Raw genomic sequence first — 21,955 nt, 5'->3', positions numbered from 1 at the left:
CATCATTATGACATAATGAGTCAAAATACACTCTTTCAAAAGACACTAAATGCATATCTACATGGTACACTAGAACTACTATGCTTGGTCAGTTAGGTAATGCAAGTTATATGTATATTTTCTTGATAGGCAGTAACTATGTAGTAACGATTCAGAACTAGAGGATAAACCTCATCTTTTGAAAATTCTTGTCAGAACAAGTTTTGTCATAGTAGTAGTAATACTTAACTCTTGTGTGGTGCTTTTTATCACTAGATCTTGCATCTTTAATGACCAGATGGGAACAGAATTTATTTCTTGTCTAGTAATTTGTCATTAAAAGCACAGCCCTGACAGCCCATTCACTTTGTGAGGATTCCTTTATATGGGCCCTTCTAACTCAAACAGGACAGAGGAGGTTCCAGAAACCCACCCTTCACTGTTTCCTCTTTGAGATTGTTCTGTTTGAAAGTCCGAGCCTTAACCAAGGATATAATAAAAGAAAGTTTAAGTTAAGAATGAACAGTATTAAAATGGTATGCATGGCATCTAGACGTCAGCTCTGCAAAAGGTACCATTTGGGTATATCTTAAATTTCTCTAACGTCATCCTTTCCACTCCAGCTTGTACTTTATTTCCTGACCTCTTTGGAATATGCTGTATATTTGGGACCTAGTTTCACATGACTCTTGTCCTTCTTGACCCCACATCCCCTAGCTTTCAGTCTTTTATAGTAGAACTCCCTTTTTAAGGTTCAAGTAGCTTTTATAAAACATGTGAGTCTAAGTTACGTTGGCATTTCAACAATGTGTAATTTTTGACCAGATAAGCATGTGAGAATGGCCAATAGTCCAGCTAGCCCAGTATTCCGTCTTCTAACATTGGCCAGTGCTAGAAGCTTCAAAGGGAGTGAACAGAGGAGGGCAATTGTGGAGTAATTTGCCTTGCTTTTTAATCCTAGCATCTGGTAATTAGTGGTTTGGGGACTCCGAGTATGGGGTTAGATCTTTGGCTATCTTTGCTATTAGTCGTCTAATTTTTTTCTTGAACCCAATTATATTTTTGGCTTTCACAACATCCCCTAGTAATAAATTCCACAGGTTGCCTGTACATTGCGTGAAGAAGTACTTCCTAATGTTTGTTTTAAGCCTTATGCCTTTAAGTTTTATTAGGTGACCCATTGTTCTTTGGTTATGTGAAGGAATAAGTTTAACCTCCTCTTACAGACATCATCCATGATTGTGGTTTAAATACCATCTGTAGTTAGGGGGAGGAGGGGGTATTCAGTGTTCCGCTGTATAATTTTGGATTTCCTGTATCCAGAACATGACATATTTCTCTTAGTGTTTGTTCATGTGCACCCCAATTAGGTGTATCTGCGCACATGTGCACGGTAGCCAGATATTTTTTTCCTTTTTTCTCCTAGCAGCTACTTTGCTTGGATGCCTGGAGTGGTACATCATGGTGTCCAATACAGAGCCCTACTGACCCGCCCCTTCCCTGGTTCCTTTTTACTGCCAGTGACAGCTGGAACATCCCCCACCCCCTTGTCTTCGCAAGTGCACTAACTTTTATCTGTTCTTTATAATTGTTTTTAATAGTTGTCATTATATTTAGTAGCATTGTAGTTTAGTTACTTGTTAGATTTGACTCTGAGAGGGCCGCTTTCTCCTCTTTTGAGTCTCCAACATGGGTCATGCCTAGGTCACTGGGCAAAGCCTGTGGGAAGCCTGTGCAGCCTGTGGGAAATGCTTGCCCAGGAGCAGTCTGCACACTTAATATTTGAAGTGCCTGGGTGAGAGCCCATTTAGGAAACCTCAAGACTCAGTGTCTTGGGAACCATTCTGACCTGGTTCTTCACATCAACCTCGGGGAGCTAAGGGTAAATCTGACTTGTTACCTGCCCAAAATTTTGTCACTCCCACACTCTAAGGGCATATATCTTTACCCAGTTCGAAGGGGTCAGGTTAATTTAAATGCTTACTCTTACCCAGTTCCTAGGGGTCATGTTGTAGGTTCTTGTGGGTTTGCTGGACTTTTTACCAGTGAAAGAGCCTAACACAGTAATATCCTTACTTTCCAGTTATTAACAGCATACCAAGCAAGCAGAATACTTACACTAAGCAGGCACTGCCATACTCACAAATCTTGATCAAGGCAGGTGAACTTCCACTCTTGGCCAGGCAAGGGCAGTCAGGTCTGGGCTCTAGCTGCTTCATGTCACAGTCATGCAGAGCATTCTCAGCAGCTCTATCTTAGGCCAACAGTCCTCACATACTGTAACAGAAATACCTAATCAATCATACCCCACTACCTTAATTGATTTACATCTAACAAAATTAATTTCATAGTAGACAGAATTAAAAACCAAACAGAGATCATACAGATAAATGTGTTCAATTTACTGGGGGGGGCGGGATTATCTCCTATATATTTTCTCTCCCTTTCTACTCATGCACAAGATGCTCATCAAGATGAGGAAAGACCGAGCCTGTTTTATTCTCATAGCTCCAGCCTGGGCCTGCCAACATTTTATACCTCCCTACTGTACTTGTCAGCAGAAACCCAGGTTTCATCCCTCTATTGTTGGACCTTCTCATGCAAGACCACTGTTGCCTTATACCATCCAACCTGTAGTTGTTGCCATATGGACTTTTCATGTTCTGACTATGATAGACAAGTTTTCGTAAGCCATAGTAAACCCTGCACAAGAACCACTTAGCTCACTAAGTAGAAGAGATTTTCCATCTGGAGGGTGTAGCAGGGTTTTGCCCTTATGCAGGCCTCAATTTCTGCCATTTTGGACTGCCTGGTTTACCTTAAACAGCAAGGTTAGACAGTTGCTTCTGTTGGGGTCCACTTAACTGCAATATCTGCCCTCCACTGTGGGATTCTTGGATGCTTGATATTTGTAAATCCCATGATTGGCTGCTTTCTGAAAGGTTGTGAGAGGTTTATTCTCAAGTTTGTCAGCCAGGCTGTTCTCTGAGACCTCAACCTTTTCTTGTCCAGATTGATGGGACCACATTTTGAGCCTCTGGCCTCATGCTCCTTCCTCCACCTTTCTTATAAGGCAGCATTTCCTGGTGGCGATTAACTCTCCTAGCAGAATATTTGAACTCATGGCGTTCGATCAGAGCCATCTTATGTGGTTTTCCATAAGGACAAGATTTGGCTTTGATCCCATCCAGCATGCTTTCCAAAGGTGGTCTTCCAGTACCATATGAAGCAAGCCATCTTCCTTCTGCTCTTTTACCCCAGATTTCACTTCTGTGCCAGGGAACAGAGTCTTAACTCCCCATATGTTCATAGAGTTTTAGCATTTTACCCGTAGACAGAACGAGACCGTTCGAGAAATCTCTCCAACTGTTCATAGTGGTGGGTGACAGGATGAAAGGTCATCCTTTATCCTTATGATGTATATCGTCTCATCGTGGATAGTTTTCCTGTACCTTCTACAACGCATCAGGAGTGTCCCAACTGCCTCTCCCAGTGCACTCTGCTAGGGCTTAAGCCTCGTCCACAGCTTTTCTGGCCCAGATCCCCAGGCAGTAAATCTGCAGGGTGTCCTGGTTGTCTGTACATCTTTGCTGCATGCTACATGATTACTAGTTAAGCTAGGGATGGCAAGTCCTTCATATGGGCAGTGCTCCAATCAGTGCAGGACACTGACCCAGCCTTCTAACTGAGGCTTTTGAGTCACCTGATTGGAACCCACATGAACAAACACTTGAAGAAAAAAAAAAAATGGTTGCCCACCTTTTCCTGATGGTGGTTCTTTGAGATGATGTGTTCATGTTGATTCCAATATCCAGCCTCCTTCTCCTTTGTCCTAGTAGCTGCAAAAAAGGACCTGGAGAGGGGCCAGGTTGGCAGGGCTCTATTTTGGATGCTGTGATGGCGCCACTCCAGGGACACCTATGCGGACTATGTGGCTAGCTGTTAAGGGAAAAAATTGTGTGGCTACTGTGCATGTGCGTGCGCACGCAACTGATTGGGAGGTAACTGTTTTTTTTTTTTTCCTTTAATGTCCATTTTAGGTTTTTGTTTTGTTCGCTTTAAGTTAACCTGAGATTTGATGGTGACCAGATCATGATTTAAACATCTCTTGTACGTGGCTGAAGTTGTTTAAAGTCAGTCCATTTCCCTGTCTACCTTGCAGCTAAACTTAGAAACAGAGCTCAAATATGTTTATTGTTCACATATGTACTTTACGATCAATTAAAAAGGGATCAGCACCTATATATCACAGTGTTTAAAAATACTCTCCCTAACTTTGATCCAGTGGAGATAGGAAGTTTGCATGTGGAAATATTTAGCTTCATAAATAGTTCCTTTTAAAAAGTAACTGAAATGAGAGATGAAATGAAACTATACTTGAATGTAACAATTTTCATTTAATTACAGTATTAAATGAAAAAAACAAATTAAAATATCTAAGTTTGAATCATTATGAATTCTTGACTAGAAAGATACTCGCGTTTCATGAGATCTGCTCACTCCCTTTACCACACTGAGTGTGGTGCTGTGCGTCAAAACCTGTGTTCTTACTCAACAAAATAACGTAACAATTTTTCTGGTATTAATGTACTTCACTATTCAGCATATTCACAGTATTACTTTGTTCATTTTCTTTCTCTGCAAACACTTCCTTGAGGAGTTTTGCATTTAGGTGCGTTACGCCAGGCAACAGTATTTACTTCTGTGGAAACACTGAACGTGATGCCTATTTCACAGTATTTTTGCTCTTGTTATGCACTAAAAACTAACTTATACAGTGAAATCTTTTCAAAACTTAGTCATAATATACCCTGATTTGTTTTTGACTTGTTTTTGTTGATAATTTCAAGATCTATTTTCAATTTGTAAAAGCTGTCATACCTAAATGATTTTTTTTAAATATTGCAACTTAAGTAGGGGAAGGGGCTCAAGGTCCTGCCCTTTTCCAGATGGTAGTGACGCAAAGCAACTGACTGGCAATTGAGTAAAGGAGACTATTTTTTTTTTTTTAATCTTTATTCAAAGATGGGTTGAAAAAGTAGAGCCAAAATATTTTTTAGCTGTTAACAATAGTGTTCTTCTCTTTCAGATGATTGCTAAGGGGAAGAATGCCTCTGAGTTGTTTCCAGCGGTTGTGAAGAATGTGGCCAGTAAAAATATTGAGGTACTTTTAAAAAGAACTCACACAAGTGTACTGCTGTGGAAGATTTTTTTTTAACTATAAAAGTATAATTTAATTTTCAGTTCAGTGTAAATCACAAAATACCTGTAAATTGTGTATTACTAGAATTCATTGAGGCTTAATTTGTTAGAGCCTTGTAGTAATAAAATAATCTGAGATAAGGTATTATACAATATTGAGCCTAGGTTTCTTATAGTGATTTGGTGGGGGAAGTGAATTTTTATAGCTGAGGGAATAGTCCTTAAAGAGGAAATTGAAGAAGTTTCACAGTTTGTGGAACATGTTTGTGAGAGTGCTTTGTAAATGAGATAACTAGCCTTTAGTAACAGGCCATGCAAAGAAGCGCAGGATAGATTGAACATAAACTGATATATTTATCTCAAGAAGTGATTAATGCAGAGCAGGGATGAGACATTGCAGAGGTGCTTGCCTTTTGCCAGTGGTGTACTACATGTGTGTTGCAAAACAGAGTTTCAGTGTTCAGGCTTGTCAAACTAATATCAATAAGCTTTATATATACTCTACAAAATTATTACTATTTTCAGCTTAAACAAGTCTCTGTGATATTTCTGACCAGTTCAAATTTGTTCTTGGAATTCACTGTAAACAATTTCTGATCTGTGACTAGCTCTTATTTTTGTCAGGTGGGCCAACGGTCACAGTGGGAGCTGGACTCCACTTCCTTCTTGACCTGGGGCTTATGTTGGCTGCGTAAAGGATGGGGTGGGGGCCAAGGACAGAAGGGACAGAGCCAAGGGCATTCAGCCCCTAGCGTAGCCTGTACTGCATCGTGGGGTCCCCTGCTCACAGCTGTGTGGACCAGCAGAGCTGCACAGCGATGATGCTTTGAAGGGGCCAAGAATTCTGAAGTAACAGAAATATTAAATTGCCAAATTCCTAACTATAACATGTAACTAATTGTTCAGAAGAGCGCCTATGCCACATGACTGGAAGCTAGCTAATCTGATGCCAGTTTTTAAAAAAAAGTTCCAGAAATGGTCCTGGCCATTGGACTGGTTAACTTAATTTTGGTATCAGGCAAATTTGTTGGAACTATAGTGAAGAACAGAATTATCAGACACCCAGATGAACCCAGTTCTTTCAATCTTCCCTCACAGGTCATGGTTTTATTCGGCCTTCAGTCATTTTTGTTTCTGGAGTACTTCGCATTGGTCCTTATTGAATTTCATCCTATTTACTTCTGAGCCTTTCTACTGTTTATCCAGATAATTTTGAATTCTAATCCTATCCCACAAAGCACTTGCAACCCCTCCCAAATTGGTGTTGCCCACAAACTTTATAAGTATACTTTCTATGCCATTATCTGAATTGTTGATGAGTATACTGAACAGAACTGGTCCCAAAATGATCCCTGCAGGATACCACTCATTTTGCCCTCCTACTAGTAGCAGCAGCAGCAGCAGCAGCATCCTTCAGTCTATGTAGCCTATGGATTGCACCCTTCGTAGTTTCATTTGGGATCTTCATTTGCAGTGTTGACTGTGACTGTGAAGGCCCACACGAGAGTGACAGTCCTTGCTGCATCTGTTGCATGTGTAATGGGTATCTGGCAGGTCCTTACTGTGCTTTCTGTGGGCTCGCTTCTCCTCTGCTAGCTGTCTAGTACCTCCTAGTACTGGGCACTATATGTACCTGATTTTTGGTATGTTCATCTGAGAGGTCAGGTGACTGCAATTAAGCCTCTCCTGCTAGCATTCACCAGATGTCCAGAGATAATTTTAGAAATGTGGTTTTATTAATTATTTTTTTATATGTAATAAAATAATATGCTTGTACGTTCACTGTACAAGCTTATGGTATGTCTACATTAAGGTGGTACAGCTGTAGCTACAGTACTATAACATTATAATAAAGTCACTACAGTGGAGGTAGTATTTTTTTTTCCTGTCACTGTAGTAAATTTATCCCCAGAGAGGTTGTAGCTAGGAAAATGAAGGAGTTTTTCCATTGACATAGTAGTGTCTGTTCTGGGTCTTAAGTTGGCTTAATTATGTCTCTGAGGGCTGTGAATTTTTCACACCGCCTGGCCAGTGTAGCAAAGCTAACGTTTTAAGTGCAGATCAAGTCCCAATCTCACTGGAGTACCTTCGCCATCTTCCTGGGACCACACCTTGTTTTTCCACGGCTTTTCTTTTTCCTGTTTAGCAATGGTCCAACTTTTAACGGGACAGGGCACTGGTAAATTAGCCCTGACATTGTCTTATTAATTCTACATTCATCATTAGGTGATTCTTCCCATAGTCTTCCCTTTGTGTATGCTTTGATGTTACTTGCCTTTTAAAAAAAATTATTTGTGCTCACACTTCTTACTAAGGCTGAAATGCTTTCCCTTAGCTTTTCTTGCCAGTGTAAAGCTAAAATACTTCTTTTTAATCAATACACAATTTTTTTTGAGATTGAAAGGAATTTAGGGCTTGGCTGGTTTCTCCTTTTATAATGTTCAATTGGAGGAAATTATTAGGTTGCAACACAGCTGTGTTTTGTAGCCATGTAGCTGGTATGTTTTGGTTCTCTTCTATTTTTATTTTAAAGAATTGTCAATTATTTTGACTCTGTTGGTATGTATTTGACATAGGGTAGTTCAAACTTTTGGCATGCTGATCTTGCTTTGTACCAGAAAGCAATAACAAAATTGTGTTGAGTTCTATAAGCATTTTATACAGGGGAAAAATACACGTGTAGGTTGAACCTATCTAATCTAATATCCTTGGGCCCTGACCACTATCGAACCATTGGAGGTCAGTATGATCTAGCAGCATTGCTAATACTACTTCTGCTTATTGAGTTCTTAGAAGACATTTAGGGGTAGAGCTAAATAATAGCACAGAATACTGAGAGCCAGGACTGATGTTGCTAAACAAACTTTATAGGACCATGGAAAACTTGGCCATATGCATATGGCTAACTAAAATCATGCTGGATCATGGATGATGCCAGACCTGAGTGTGCTGGATTAGAGAGGTTCAGCCAGTACTGGTCACTGCAATCATAAGTGGTTTAGTTTGTTTCATGAAATGTTTTCTTATTCTGTAGGTGTCCTTTCTGCTTAAAAATACCCCTAAAATATTGATCCATGCTGTATACCCTCTATGATGGGAAAAGCAGGAGAGCACGTTTATTTCTCTTGGAGAGAACTGAAGGGCACTTTATTGTTACAAAAGTGTGTTGTAAATTTCATTTTTACTAGTACATCTGCCCTGTTACATGGCATCATGTCATTAGATGTCAAAAGGTATAAAGAGTGACCTAACTGGGTGGTATATAACAAAAATAATCAAAGGCTTAGTCAATAACTCATGGGGTTTTTCTGTTCTTGTATTGATAAACTAATTAAACAGATCTGTTTGTGTTCCTCAAGCCTAATGTGGCCCTGTTGTTAGTTTCACAGAAAGGAGTGTAAAAACACTGAATGAAGGTAAATGATGAAAGAATAATATAGACACGAAGCACTAAGACCTCCCATATCTTGTCTCAGAGTGGTTTCAAGGAAAGGAGGATTGCTCTGCACACCTGCAGTCATTCATTGCATAGGCCTCTTGTGGTCAATGTTGATTGCTGCTTTTGTGCAGCAGAGCAACAGATAAGTGTTTTTCTACCTTCTGTGCTTTTAATATTATACATTTTGGCAGAACTGGCACAACTTCTTTTTTCAGATAGTGACAGTAATTATAGCACAACTGTAGTTAAGTGTCTTTCAGAGTTTCCATTATGAACCCCTGTAGACAGTACATAACTCAAGCAAAAAGTATTGTGTGCTTACGTGATGTGAAGAGGCTTTGTATTGGGGTGGGTTGTAGTGTTCCAATTTGAGTTTAAAGAAGCTACAGTTGTCTGAATTAAATTGAGCGCTAAGGCAGTGGTCAATAGACATTTTATGTTCTGATTTTCCTTACCCAAAGTGGAATCTGTCCTCCACTACCTTGGAGGCTGGTAGTGGGACTGGGAGGCAGGACAAGGGGAGGGCTGGGTAAAGGACCAGCCCTTTGTGGGGTCTGGCTTGTTCCCCTCCTGTCCTTCCTGAGCATTCTTTTGTGCTCCTCAGGACGTGCGCCCTAGAGTTTGGAGACCACTCTTCTTAGCTTTTAAAATCCTTGTAATTTTGTATCCCATATGTCAATAAATAGTTTGAAGAAATTTTCAAATACCTCCAGTAAAAAAAGATAGATCTGATACTTTTTCTAGCTTTCTTAATGAGACAGTATTTCATGATATTGGGAATTCTTGGGCTATCGTAAACCCAGTAACTGGAAATTGTGGTTGACCCTTTTTCTAAGCACTGCATGTGTGACTGTTCAGGGGTGTTTTTAATTATAAATACAATATTTGGAATACTAGTTCCTCTCTATCGGCTGCCTACTTTGTTTTGCCTTTCAGATAAAGAATGTGATCTGGATTTCTGTGCAATCTTGTAGCATTCTTAAATTCCCTGATGCTATATATATTTTTTTTTTCTCAAAGATAAAAAAACTAGTGTATGTTTACCTGATGCGCTATGCAGAGGAGCAGCAGGACCTAGCGTTGTTGTCCATCAGCACTTTTCAGCGAGCTCTGAAGGTAAGTAAGTATAGTTCATAGCCCGGCATGGAAAGATCTGATGTGTCATCAAAAATATAGACATTTCCAATTGTTCTCCAAATGTAGTGGAGAAACTTGTATATAAAACACTGTATACTGCACTTCGTAAATATTTTAGTTAAGATTGATTCCATCTCACTTGCATCAGACTTTTTCATGCTTTTATTTTTAAAAGGTGTCAAATACAGTAACTAATAACCAAACTGCAACGTGGGAAGTAGCAAAAACAAGCTTTATAAAACTTCTAAGTAATTGATAGAAATAGTAAGAAAAATACTTTACTTAAAAATGCTAACAGGTTTTTCCAACTCAGGTACCTAAAACAGATATCTTTGCCTGTTTCTCCTGTCTTCCAGCAATGTCAGAGGGTCTCTATATATTGACATCTGATATCCTGAAAGATGGGAAGAGCCAGAATGTCCCTTAAGTAAACTTCTGCTAATTGGTTTCACATAGAAGGCATTTGGATTGTTCTGATCGGTAGCAATATAAAACCCTAAAATAGAAGATTAAATAAAGCAACTTCCTAAAGAAAATTCTAGGCTATCACCCACATTAATCCTAACTAGCCAAAAGGACTAGTGTTGTTGCACTTTCTTAATAATAATTAGAATCCCATGGGGTGAATGGCGTGAGGAAGAAAAACAAAATTAAGTACCACCTCTGAAATATGTGGCAAAGATTTATAAAGATATTTTAGCCCAGAGGCCTTGGCATTTGGGGTATATGTTGAGGGAGAATTACTTTTCTTCTTTCAGGAAAGACTATTTTGGGGGAGAGCTTTTTTGCTCTCTGTGACAGACTTGACATTTTGATGATCTGTACATCTGGCTAAGAATGGCAGAATCTGTCTCCTTACGGGCCCAGTCGGTGGTGTTAAGTTAGTTAGAAGGTTTATTAAAGGCAAAGTGTCATTCATTGGAGCTAAGCATGGCTTTCCCAAAGCTCCCAAACCAGGTATGAACGAACACAATAAGTACCAAATGCAAACAGTCTATGCTACTGGTTAAAAATCAAGCTAGTCCCCCTCCACCCTGCAAAATGAAAACAGCTTCATAAATCTTCTGAATATTTTTACCATATCTCATTGATCAGGAAACACAGACCAATGATGAGCAAACTTTGAGCATGGATTTTAAATAGCAGGTTGTAATCATAATGCTGGGAGGGCTGTTAAGTTCCTGCATTTAACTGGCACCAGTGTAGTGTTTTGAGTTTCCACCTCACTTACAAATTACAAATTACTCTACCCAGAGTAGACTTTTAGAGCTCAACTCACTTATGAATCCCTCCATCTGCATCAGTGTGCAGGCATGCAGGGGGAGAGGTCACCGAGGAAGGCCTTCAGGTCTCTTCTATTTCCCATAGGCAAAAGGGCTGCTAGTGAAATCCCAGGTCTCATTTACATCTTGGGAATTGGCCACTTTTAGTCTTAGCCACACTGAACAGTAGCCACTGGAATGCCACATTTAGCTTTTTGCACACCCTTTACCCCTGTGCTCCCCTGTAGATATTTGCTAAGATCATGGAGCCAAATGTTGGCCCCTGTAGCCAGCAGATGAATTCAGTCATTCCTAAAAACAACTTTTGGCCTAGTGAATCAGATGTCCCCTGTATGATTACTGAACCATTAGTGCCCCACCCCCAAATTACTCTGGTTGTCTTATGTTCACATTTCTTTTCGCCCTGTAGACATGGACTGGCTTGATTGCTCCCTGCCAAACTGGCCTTTGTGAGATCTCTGTCCAAACCAGTATTGTGTGGGGTCACAACTGCCTCCTCAACTCCACATCCCATTGGATCTGAATATTGAAATTCAATTGGTTACAAGCCCAGGAGTAAATTTCTCTAATGTAGCCTGATTATGCAATGATTAATAATTGTATTGGCTGCCAGGTAATGCTAAATTGCTAAATGGGGAGGGACGGCAAGAACGTTGTAGTACCAGAATCAGATAAAACAATTAAAACAGAAAAATTCAGGATCTGGTGGGAACTCCACTGTGTATAGCAAAGACACCTGTGTTGAGGGCAAGGCAAAGTCTTAGCCACTTTTGTTAATGATCTGTAAAGATAAAAAAGCTCCAGTGCATGCACACAAGTAGCAGGAATATAATATTAGGGATTTTTTTTATGTCATTCCTTGCATATGAGCATATACATTTCTCCTTGGGGATCTGGTGGTAAGAGACCAAGAACTAGCCCTGTCCCTTGTATGCCAAATGAGTGTGATGGTCCAGACTCCATTGGTGAAGGATGAAGATGGTGAAGAACTTAAGGGTCACTGATGAAAATCTTGCTCTCTCCTACCTAATGGCCTGCCCTGTTTATTGGGTCTTGTGGACTGTTACGATGCTTCATTCAGATGTCCAGCCTCTCGTGTCTGTTATGTAGCTTCCTTCCCCTAATAATATTTGGGTGATTGTATCCTTTAAGTTAACTTATTAATGCCTTTTATCTCATGGTCATATATGTCAACTATTGCAAAAGTAAGTTTGCTATTAAATAGCTACCAATTACTTTATTGAAAGCCTATTATTGATTTAATAGCTCTGTGGTTACATACCAAATTGCCCCTCAAGCAAGCTACTCTGAATTCCTCAAAATCCAAGTTAACTATCAAACCATTTTGTCTGTGTGAAGGGTTGTACACCTATGCTTCACTTATGCTAAACTGTTTAAGCCAATGTTTTGGAGAATAGAGACTTGTAGAATCCATACGTTACTGCTAAGTAAAATAAAATGTTAATCTAGCTCTGTGGGCTATACAATCATGACATCTGATGGCTGCAATTCAGCCATGCGGCGATTACAGAAGAGGCATGATCTGATCCCCAGTGGCATGCCCCTCCTGCCATACTATTGAAGGCATATGGCTTCAGCATTGAAACTCAACTGCAATTCACCTGCTGAGTTGGCAGTGTTCTTATTGGTCTAATGCACGAAAGTGTGCCTACAGATTCAGCTATTTGATTTTTTTTCTCAGTATCACAAATGGCAGATGGAGTTAGTGTGAGTCCCAGCAACCCTACATAAGGATGATCAGAAGCTCTGTAGCCTTTTGCTTGGACTCACTGAGAGTCAGATTTGTTGCTGCGGACATTACTACACTAATCCTAAAGAAACATGTACCATGGTTTTTTAGGATTGATACCTAGCTAGGCTAACAGCTGTCTCGTGACTGTTGCAAATGTATGCCAGGTAATACAGCTGCTATCCCTATATGTAAGACTAGTGGTCCTGTCTTCAGGTCCCCATTCCTAAAAATTTGTTCACCACCTTCATATTTGCTAATCTTTGAATTCCTTAATTTAATTTTAACTGTTTTTCCCTACCTGTTCACTGTTTGAATACCTGTATTTTAAAGACCCAGAGCAGTTCTTTGTTGCATGTGGCACCAGTCTACTAAGCTTGAAAGCTAGCAAACCCATAACTAACGCTGCTTTGAATAAAACAGCTTACCTATCCCCGCAGAACTGCTTTTGGAGTTAAACTAATAACAGTAAAAGGAAAAAAGGGTATTCACATAGCTTAATATTTTCTCAGTCATTGCAGTACTGATGGGATGTTTTAATAGTGATAAATTTCTGCAGTGTTGTTCATACTATTTTGTTTCCATTTTTTTTTCAGGATCCTAATCAGTTAATCCGTGCAAGTGCTTTGCGAGTTTTGTCTAGTATCCGTGTTCCAATTATTGTTCCTATTATGATGCTTGCTATTAAGGAAGCTTCAGCTGATTTATCTCCTTATGTTAGAAAAAACGCAGCCCATGCAATCCAGAAACTGTATAGGTAAGTAGTCATTTATCATAAATGTTGAAAAGGTATTTTAAAGTTTACTTCTGGGAAGACTGTATGCCACTTAAGTGCAGTAGAAAAAAATGCACTATTAAAGGCTCCCCGTCCCCTCCGCCCCACACTCTCTCACGCATTTTCTTTGGTTCCTTGCAGAAAATGGCATCTGTGGGGCAGCACAGAGAAGCTGCACTAGTGCTCAGTCACCCCTCCCTAGCAGCTTGGTAGCTCAGATGGTCTGTTCAGCCAGCTGCAGGGAGAGGTAAATCATTAGCGGGAGAGAGAGCTGGAGACTCCCTGGCCCAACAGGATGTTCGTCCCAGCTACACATAGGCCTTGATGGCTCTGCCTTGGTTGCTGGAAGGGCAGTGGCTGGAGCTGGACATTTTGCAATTGGATTTTCTTTGGTCGTTCAACTACTGTAGTTTTTATATTAGAGTGTTGCTCTTAAGACTTTAGGCTTCACAACTCGCACCCTCCTCAGATTGTGGATGGGACTTGAGCTTCTTAAACCTTGTTTCAAGTGCTGTAGTTGTGTGTGTTGTCAAATCTACTGAGAGTGTTCATTTTAAGAATGTGCTGGGTCATTGTCTGAGACTGCAGTAACATGGAAAGTGTAGCAAAATTCTGGTAAAACAGAAGAGGAGACCTACGGTTCTCCTCCCAGGAGTTCATTCACAAATTTTAATACATTGTTTTGGTGAATGTTATCAGTAGGAAGCATGTCCTCTGGGATGGTGGCTGAAGCATGAAGTGACATGCAAATAGTTAGCATGTCTGGCATGTAAATACCTTGCAGTGGCAGGTACGAAAGTGCCTGTTCTCACTTTCTGGCCACATTTGTAAATAAGAATTAGGCAGCAGATTCTACCGTAAATGTAATCAGACTTGTTTCTCTTGTTGATTGGCTGAACAAGAAGTAGGACTAAGTAGACTTGTTGTTTCTGAAGTTTTTTGTTTTGTTTTGTTTTGGTTTGGTTTTGAGTTCATTTATGCAACCAGAAAAAAAAGTCTGTATTGGTAAGCTGCACTTTCATTATAGGGATTGCACTACAGTACTTGCTTAAGGTGAATTGAAATATTCTTTTTTAATCATTTTTACAATGTGAATGTTTATGATAAATGATATAAAGTGAGGACTCTACTCTTTGTATTCTGTTTTGTATTAAAATCAATATATTTGAAAATACATGAAAATATCCAAAACTAATAAATTTCAAGTGGTATTCTACTATCTAATCGTGTGATTTCTTGATTAATTTTTTATCTGATTAATTTTTTTAGTTAGTTGTATGACTTAACTGCTGTTAATTAACATCCCAAATTCTTGTCTTGGTTCTCTTCCATTATGTCAGTTCAGTCTATGAAAGCTTTGTCTGTAAATCTTTGAAGATGAAGGATATGGATCACTTTGAAAGGGTTTTTCAGTTACTCAAGTAATCGCTTTTCCAAAGTGTGTGGCAGTGTCTTCTTTCAGTGTCTTTTCCATGGCAAAGCAAACAGTTGAAGCTGAGATTTGTGCTTTTATTCTCCAATCTTAGCAGTTTAAGGCTGCAGTAAATCTCGATGTGTGCATATACATGGTATCATAACTTCTATTCATACTTTCCTTTTCTGAAAAATAGCACTTTGTCTTCACTATACCACTCTTTGAGCTTCAGGTCTGCATTTCCTAGTAGTTCCCACAGTAACTAAACATAATGCTCTTTATAGCTTTTTTTTTTTTTTTAAACAAACAAAAAAAAAACAACCTAGATTCCAGGACTCCCAGTTTTACTGGTCAGGCTGATGAGACAAGCAGTTATGAAAATTCTGAGCTTTACTAATGTAGGGTTAGAAAACTGTTTTTATTAAACAAAACAAAAATACTCAATCTTCCTATCCTTTTGCAAATATTTGTGCGGTTTTGTGTTTTTTGTGATTTGGGGGTGCCTGCTTAGTTTCGGAGAGTAACCTTAGTGTTGTAATAGAAGTGAATGTATACCTTTTTGCCATTTGATATTTCATATTAGCTGGGTCTACATGTGCCCCCTCCTTTTGGAGAGGGCATGTTAATGAGGCACTTCAGAAGATGATAATGAGGTACTGACTTGAATATGCAGCACCTCATTAGCATAATGACAGCTGTGTGTGATTTGAAAGTGACGCTTTTGGAACGCATGCTGCCCGTGTAGAGGGGGGCCTTTTGGAAGGACCCCCCCGACTTTGAAAGCCCCTTCTTCCTAAAACCAAATAGGAAGAAGGGGCTTTTGAGCTCAAGGGGGTGCTTTTGAAAGGCGCCCATCTACATGGGCAGCATGTGGTCCAAAAATGGCACTTTCAAAGCATGCGTGGCCACCATTATGCTAATGAGGTGCTGTATGTTTGTGTCATAGCCTGCTTACCTTCTGAAGTGCCTCATTAATGTGTAGACCCAGCTCTTATGTTTTTATGTTTCACGTTATGTCTATATATCTTTCTCCTTCCCCGCTATGTGTTTGGCTTGAAAATCTTCAGTCTTTCCTCTAGTTTGTTTCCTTTGCCCCCTTGCTAACCTATCTTGGTTTCAGATGTAAATATGACCATAAACTGTTAAAGGAATATTTTTTTAAAATTAAAAAAAAATCCTATTTTTTGCTTTGTTTCTGTTTTTCAGTCTTGACCCAGAGCAAAAGGAAATGTTAATTGAAGTGATAGAAAAACTTCTGAAAGATAGAAGTACGGTAAGTAGCACAAATTATAGCTACAAATGTCAGGGGAGTAAGTGTGTTCTTTGTATCCTTCCCTTTCTTTAACTTCAAGCATCTGAGGAAGTGAGTTGTAGCTCACATAAGTTTACGCCCAAATAAATCTATTAGTTTTTAGGTGCCATAGGACTCCTTTTTCTTTTTTACAAATTATAGTATAATTTTTAAGAATATACTTGTACTGGTCACACTCTTTCATCAGCAGATCTACGTAGCCAATGATTCCTCTTACATACTGTTAAGTTTGAACTATGCAACGTAACTATCTCTTAATTTTAGAGCTATCTAGCATACAGATAATTACACATAAAAACATTAAGGTTCCAAATGCAACTATGTTGTGTTTTGAGAAATGGGTTCATATCCTTGAAGTCTGCGTCGTTATGCTTGCATACAAGCCGGCAGAAAAGATTTAATGTCAAAATCCTAACTTGGCATTTTCTGGCTTTTGCATACTTCATTATACCACCTTTGGTTTGGTTTAACATTGCCATAGGATTTCTTTCTTTTTCTTTTCTTTTTCTTTTCTTTTTTTTTTAAGTACTATTCAAAAGTCATAGAAGGAAGGAAATTCACTCTTTAGGACTCTAAAGCTCTGTTTTTTCCTTTGGAGCAGCATGGAAGAGACAGGAGAATCACCAATGTGTGTAAATACAATAGCTTCAATTATTTGGCTAGACACCACCTGACTGCTTGGCTAACTGCCCTTCTGGCAGCCCTTACCACAGGTGCTTAGTATGCACCAATCTTGTGCATGCTCACTGTTGTCATTTACCTCAGAGCTCCCCAAGGTCATAGATTCCTTGGCCTTGGATTGGTCTTGCTGCCACCACCCAAATGCAAAAATCTCTTTGAGAGCCCAGGAAGACACTTTTGGGAATATCTTCCTGTTGGGTTCTCTTAAGCTTGTTAACCTTCCTTTTGGAAAGATCTTGAAAAAACTGATAGAAGGCTTTTCAGTCTAAGGCATGTGCACACAGAGAATCCTGTCTTTGAAAATACAGGAATCAGGTGATTTCTTTTTATTTCCCCCAAGTTAACAACACTAAGAAAACATACTTGATGAAGCGCGTTACTTAATTGGTAGGTGTTACAGAGCAACTGGAAAAAAAAACCCCAAAAAACCCACAGAGAATGGCTTCCTTGGGGTTTAGTTTAGAAGTTGGTGTAAAGGAGTAGTTACATATGCTCAACACAGAAGTCCAATAAACCCCAAAATAAAAGAGAATAACCTAATCACGTGACTAAACATTTCCTGTTCTACTCATATATGTATTCCCAAATTTAGTCATTTTCTAGGAAGGGGTGTTGCTGGATCCTCCTTGTCTGGCTTCCTGGCTTAATTCATGTCTCCTTTGGTAACATAAAGAGAGGAACAGGGAGGTCACTGCTTTAATTTCAGAAGCCCATGCTCTGTTACCACTAGCTTTCCTGGCTTCCTGCAAGCTCACATTATGCTTCCCTAGCATGCCTTGAGACCCTCTAGTACTCACTGTTTAGGGTGTTAACCCTTGCAGTCAAGACAGTTAGGGTTAGGTTACAAGAGTTAACCACTGTGAAAAGACTTTACTTAAATGAACAGCTGGAATGTTCCGAAAAGGGTACTCTATCTCCCATTTATCATAGGTGCCGTCAGGGCTCATTGCAGAGTGGCATAGGAAAATGCCCTTTCCTAGTGGGAGGATCAAGGTAGCCGTTTCTAAGAATATGTTGTCAAAGAGTAAAGAGTACTTATTTTAAAATGTTGAAACTGTGGCAGAAGACACAAGGAATACAAGCATTTTCAAACATATTGGTGATTTTAAAGACTGGAGTGAGCTTTCAAATATTAATGTTGTCACTGTTAAAAAGAGAGAGACATGGTGAAATTGTTTCTGGAGAACTATTAGTACAGAAAAAACATCATTCACCCAGTCTTTGTACCAGTGGAACAATACTGGTTCAGGACTTGAGAGTTGGTTTAATTTGACTGACATAAACTCACAGTTCTTTGAGTGGTGGTCCTTGTATGTACTCCACCGGTGGTACACGAGCCATGTGTTCAATTCTGGAAATTTTTAGTAAGTAATATCTACTGGATTGTCTTGTGTAAAGCCTTTGCCTGAGCTATTACCTTGTAAATTGGAACTACTTCATTTCCATGTGAATTTTCTGCAAGTGGATTAAATTGTAAGGTCCTGCCAATGCGTGACTTAGAGAATGACAAAGTCTGCTGCTGACTGCATTTGTGTGAACACTGTTTGTGGTGAAGGCACTTGTCTTCTAAGTCATTTTATTACTGATCATTTGAATTGCTCTCAGTCAGTTGCTGGGCTTTGGAAGGTATCTTTGTAATTACACCTATCCCTCGATTTACAACATAATTTGTTCTGTGAAAACTGTTCGTAAGGTGAAAATTCATAAATCAAAAATGAAATTCCCATGCATTTCAATGTAAACAATTGACTGGCTCCTGATTCCCCCCTGAAAAATCACCCAGTATCTTTCTCACATATGTTACAATACTATACTATCATAAAAATAAGAACAGTGGTATTTTATTGCCTTTTTATGACATTTACTACCACTAGTCAGTTCTTAGTAGTGAAGAACATGTTTTTGATGCAAATTCCATGGGATCATCTGTGTCGTCATTGGAAACAGCTCTGAAGTGGCTTCAACCTCCTTAATTGGGGTTTATCTTCATTTTTTGAGGTTGAGGGTTGAGGATCAGCTGACAATGATGAGAGTTGAGGAGGTGGTGGTGATGAGGTTGAGGGTTGAAAAAATGTTAGAATTGAAGTATGTATTGCAGCTCTCTTTTTCCTGTCGTAGAACTCCTGACAGCATTGAACGGCTTCATGAATTTGTCACTTGCATGCTGAACTCCATTCTGAGTTTGTGTTGTCGTCACTGAGAATTTGTGTAACTGTCTCCAATGTACTGAAGAATTTTGAGAATGTTTTAGTGCCCAGCATTTTTTGTGGTTCATCCAATTCTTTCTCCTCCTTTTCTGATAAACTTTCTGCATCCAGCTGAATTAATTCAGTAGTCAATTCTTCACCGTGTGACAATAACAGGTCTTGAACATCATCTGTGTCTACCTCATAGAATTTTCCTTGAGTGGCCTGTTGCATAATAGAATTTAAATATCTTTCACTTCACCCTCAAAACCATGGAAATCATGAACATATTTTGGCAATACCTTTTTCCAAATATCATTCCATAGACTTTGAGTAATTTTATTCCATGCAGTGGTGAGATATGCCATAGCCATTTTGACATTGTAGTTCTTCCACAACTGCTTAGTTGTTGGTTTGTCTTCTCTATCTGATGCATGCATGAGATATCTCATCACCGGTTGCAGATAGTAAGCTTTAAATGTAGCAATGATGCCTTGATCCATTGGCTGAAGGATGGAAGTGGTATTTGGAGGTGTGGGAGGAACACTCAAATGTTATCATTATAATAGCATTATCAAGGATCATCAGACCTTTTATTATCCAGATTATTTTGAGCACAATATTCAGAGATGAATGACGAAAGGCAGCTTGTTATGTAATCAGCAAAAACCTGCTTTGTTACCCATGCCTTTTGTTTTAGAAATCCAGACAACAGGTAATGATGCCTTATTTATGGCTTTAAGCACCCTTGGATTATCTGAATGGTAAACGAGGAGAGGGTTCAAATTCATGTTTCTTTCCAAATTTCACCAAGAAGTAATGTCAGTCGATCCTTAAGGGCCTTAAAACCTGTTGCTTTTGTTTTATTCCTTGAAATAAAGGTTTGAGGAGGCATTCTTTTCCAGGAAAGCTCCATTTCGTCAACATTAAAGATTTTGTTTTGGACAATATCCACCTTTGACAATTATTCATTGCAATGCGGCTGGGAAAATATTAGCTGCCTGAATATGAGCAGATGCTGCTTTGCCTGTAACATGCAGACTACGAGAATGTGACCATACTATAAATTGCTCAAACCAACCGAACTGAACATTATAGTCAAAAGTGGTGTTCACAGTACAAAATGGAATTCGTAATTTGGGAGGGGCTGATGCGCATTCTGAGACAAAATGGTCTGAGGTTCCTGGTTAAATACCTAATTGTTCCTGAAATTGATTAATTATCTGTATGTGTATGCTCATGACTTTCAGACACTCCCTATATGTATAAATTAATGAAAGGCACTTGAGCTGACAGCTGCTTGTTTTGTCAGTGGTAATATAAATAAGAGCACCTCAGTTAAAGATATTTAGTCCCCATCTAGCAGAGACAAATATCAAGCCCTCTATTTTATAAGTCATCTTTTCCAGCAACCTCCTACAGACTATTATAGTCTTTTTGTCTTCATAATCATAATATCCTATGTCAGGAAGAGACCTCAGGAGGTCAGCAAGTCCAGCCCCCTGTTTCAAGCAGGATCAACCCCAATTAAGTCATTCCAGCCAGAACTTTTTATAGCTGGGCTTAAAAACCTCTAGGATGGATTCCACCACCTTTCTAGGCAATGCATTCCAGTGCTTCACCATGCTCCTGATGAAGTAGTTTTTCCTCAAATCTAGCCTACTGCTCTCCTTCTGTAACTTCAGATCATTGTTCCTTGTTCTGCCATCTGTCACCACTGAGAACAGTTTCTCTCCATCCTCTTTAGAGCTCCACTTCAGGAAGTTGAAGGCTGCTATTACATCACCCCTCCGTCTTGTCTTCTGCAAACTTAATAAGCCCAAACCCCTCAGCCTCTCCTCATAGGTCATGTGCTCCAGCCCCTTTTGTTGCCCTCCACTGCATCTGCTCCAGCACATCCCCATCCTTTCTGTACTGGGGGGAACCAAAACTGGTCTCCGTTCTCCAGATGTAGCTTCCCCAGTGCTGAATAGAGAGGAACAACAACTTCTGTAGATCTGCTTGAAATGCTCCTTCTAATGCACCCCAATATGCTGTTAGCCTTCTTGGCTACAAGGGCACACTGTTTGTCCATATGCAGCCTTTCATCCCCCATAATCCGTAGGTCCCTTTCCGCTGTACTGCTGCTTAGTCAGTCAGTCCCCAGCCTAGAACAATGTCTGGGATTCTTTCTTCTCAAGTGCAGGAGTCTACGCTTCTCCTTGTTGAACCACATCAGATTTCTTTTGGCCCAATCCTCCAATTTATCCAAGTCACTCAGGATCCTGGAGGGTAGAGGTAGGTTTCAATCTCTACCTTCCATTACTGTTTTATTTTAGCATGAAGATACACTCCGAAAACTGACTTTTGAGAAAAGAGGAATGGTACCATAATTGTGTTTTTACACAAGTGAGCACTAAGAGGTATTTTTGAAGACTGCATGACTACTATAGAAAACACTGGTTCCTGAAGTCAATTAACTTTTTAAAAATTGATCCTAATAATTGGTGATGGCTTTGTGCCGAGACTAACACTTTTTAGGCCAGTACCACTGAGGGTAAGGAGGATGTAAATACGAACTTTATACTTGTTACGAAATAGCTGTTAAGTAAACTAGTGTTCCAAGCCAAAATGAGTGGGTAAGCCAGTGTTTTCCTAAGTTATTGATTTAATGTTTGCGAAAGCCTCACTGCTTTAAAAAAAAAATTACTGAGTTTCTGCAGATGTTTTCTTGTGATAGATCTATTATCCAGCTATTAGAAGATAAATGACTGATCTTTCTCAGTTTCCATGCCTCCAGAAAATTGAAATAAGAAGG

At 39.4% G+C, this 21,955-nt stretch overlaps 1 protein-coding gene across 3 annotated transcripts in view; it reads left to right on the top strand.

Annotated features, from left to right (window-relative positions):
• Positions 1–21,955, top strand: part of AP3B1 (adaptor related protein complex 3 subunit beta 1) — a 238,513-nt gene that overhangs the window by 39,037 nt on the left and 177,521 nt on the right. For all 3 annotated transcript variants that reach the window (XM_074995451.1, XM_074995450.1, XM_074995452.1), the window contains exons 3-6: positions 5,069–5,143; positions 9,641–9,736; positions 13,387–13,547; positions 16,186–16,252. In XM_074995451.1, the coding sequence (XP_074851552.1) occupies positions 5,069–5,143; positions 9,641–9,736; positions 13,387–13,547; positions 16,186–16,252 (399 nt within the window). The remainder of the gene's footprint in view (positions 1–5,068; positions 5,144–9,640; positions 9,737–13,386; positions 13,548–16,185; positions 16,253–21,955) is intronic.

This window comes from Carettochelys insculpta, chromosome 5, assembly GCF_033958435.1.
Source record: "Carettochelys insculpta isolate YL-2023 chromosome 5, ASM3395843v1, whole genome shotgun sequence".
Classification (NCBI taxonomy): domain Eukaryota; kingdom Metazoa; phylum Chordata; order Testudines; family Carettochelyidae; genus Carettochelys; species Carettochelys insculpta.
This window is presented reverse-complemented; position numbering and strand designations above follow the sequence as displayed.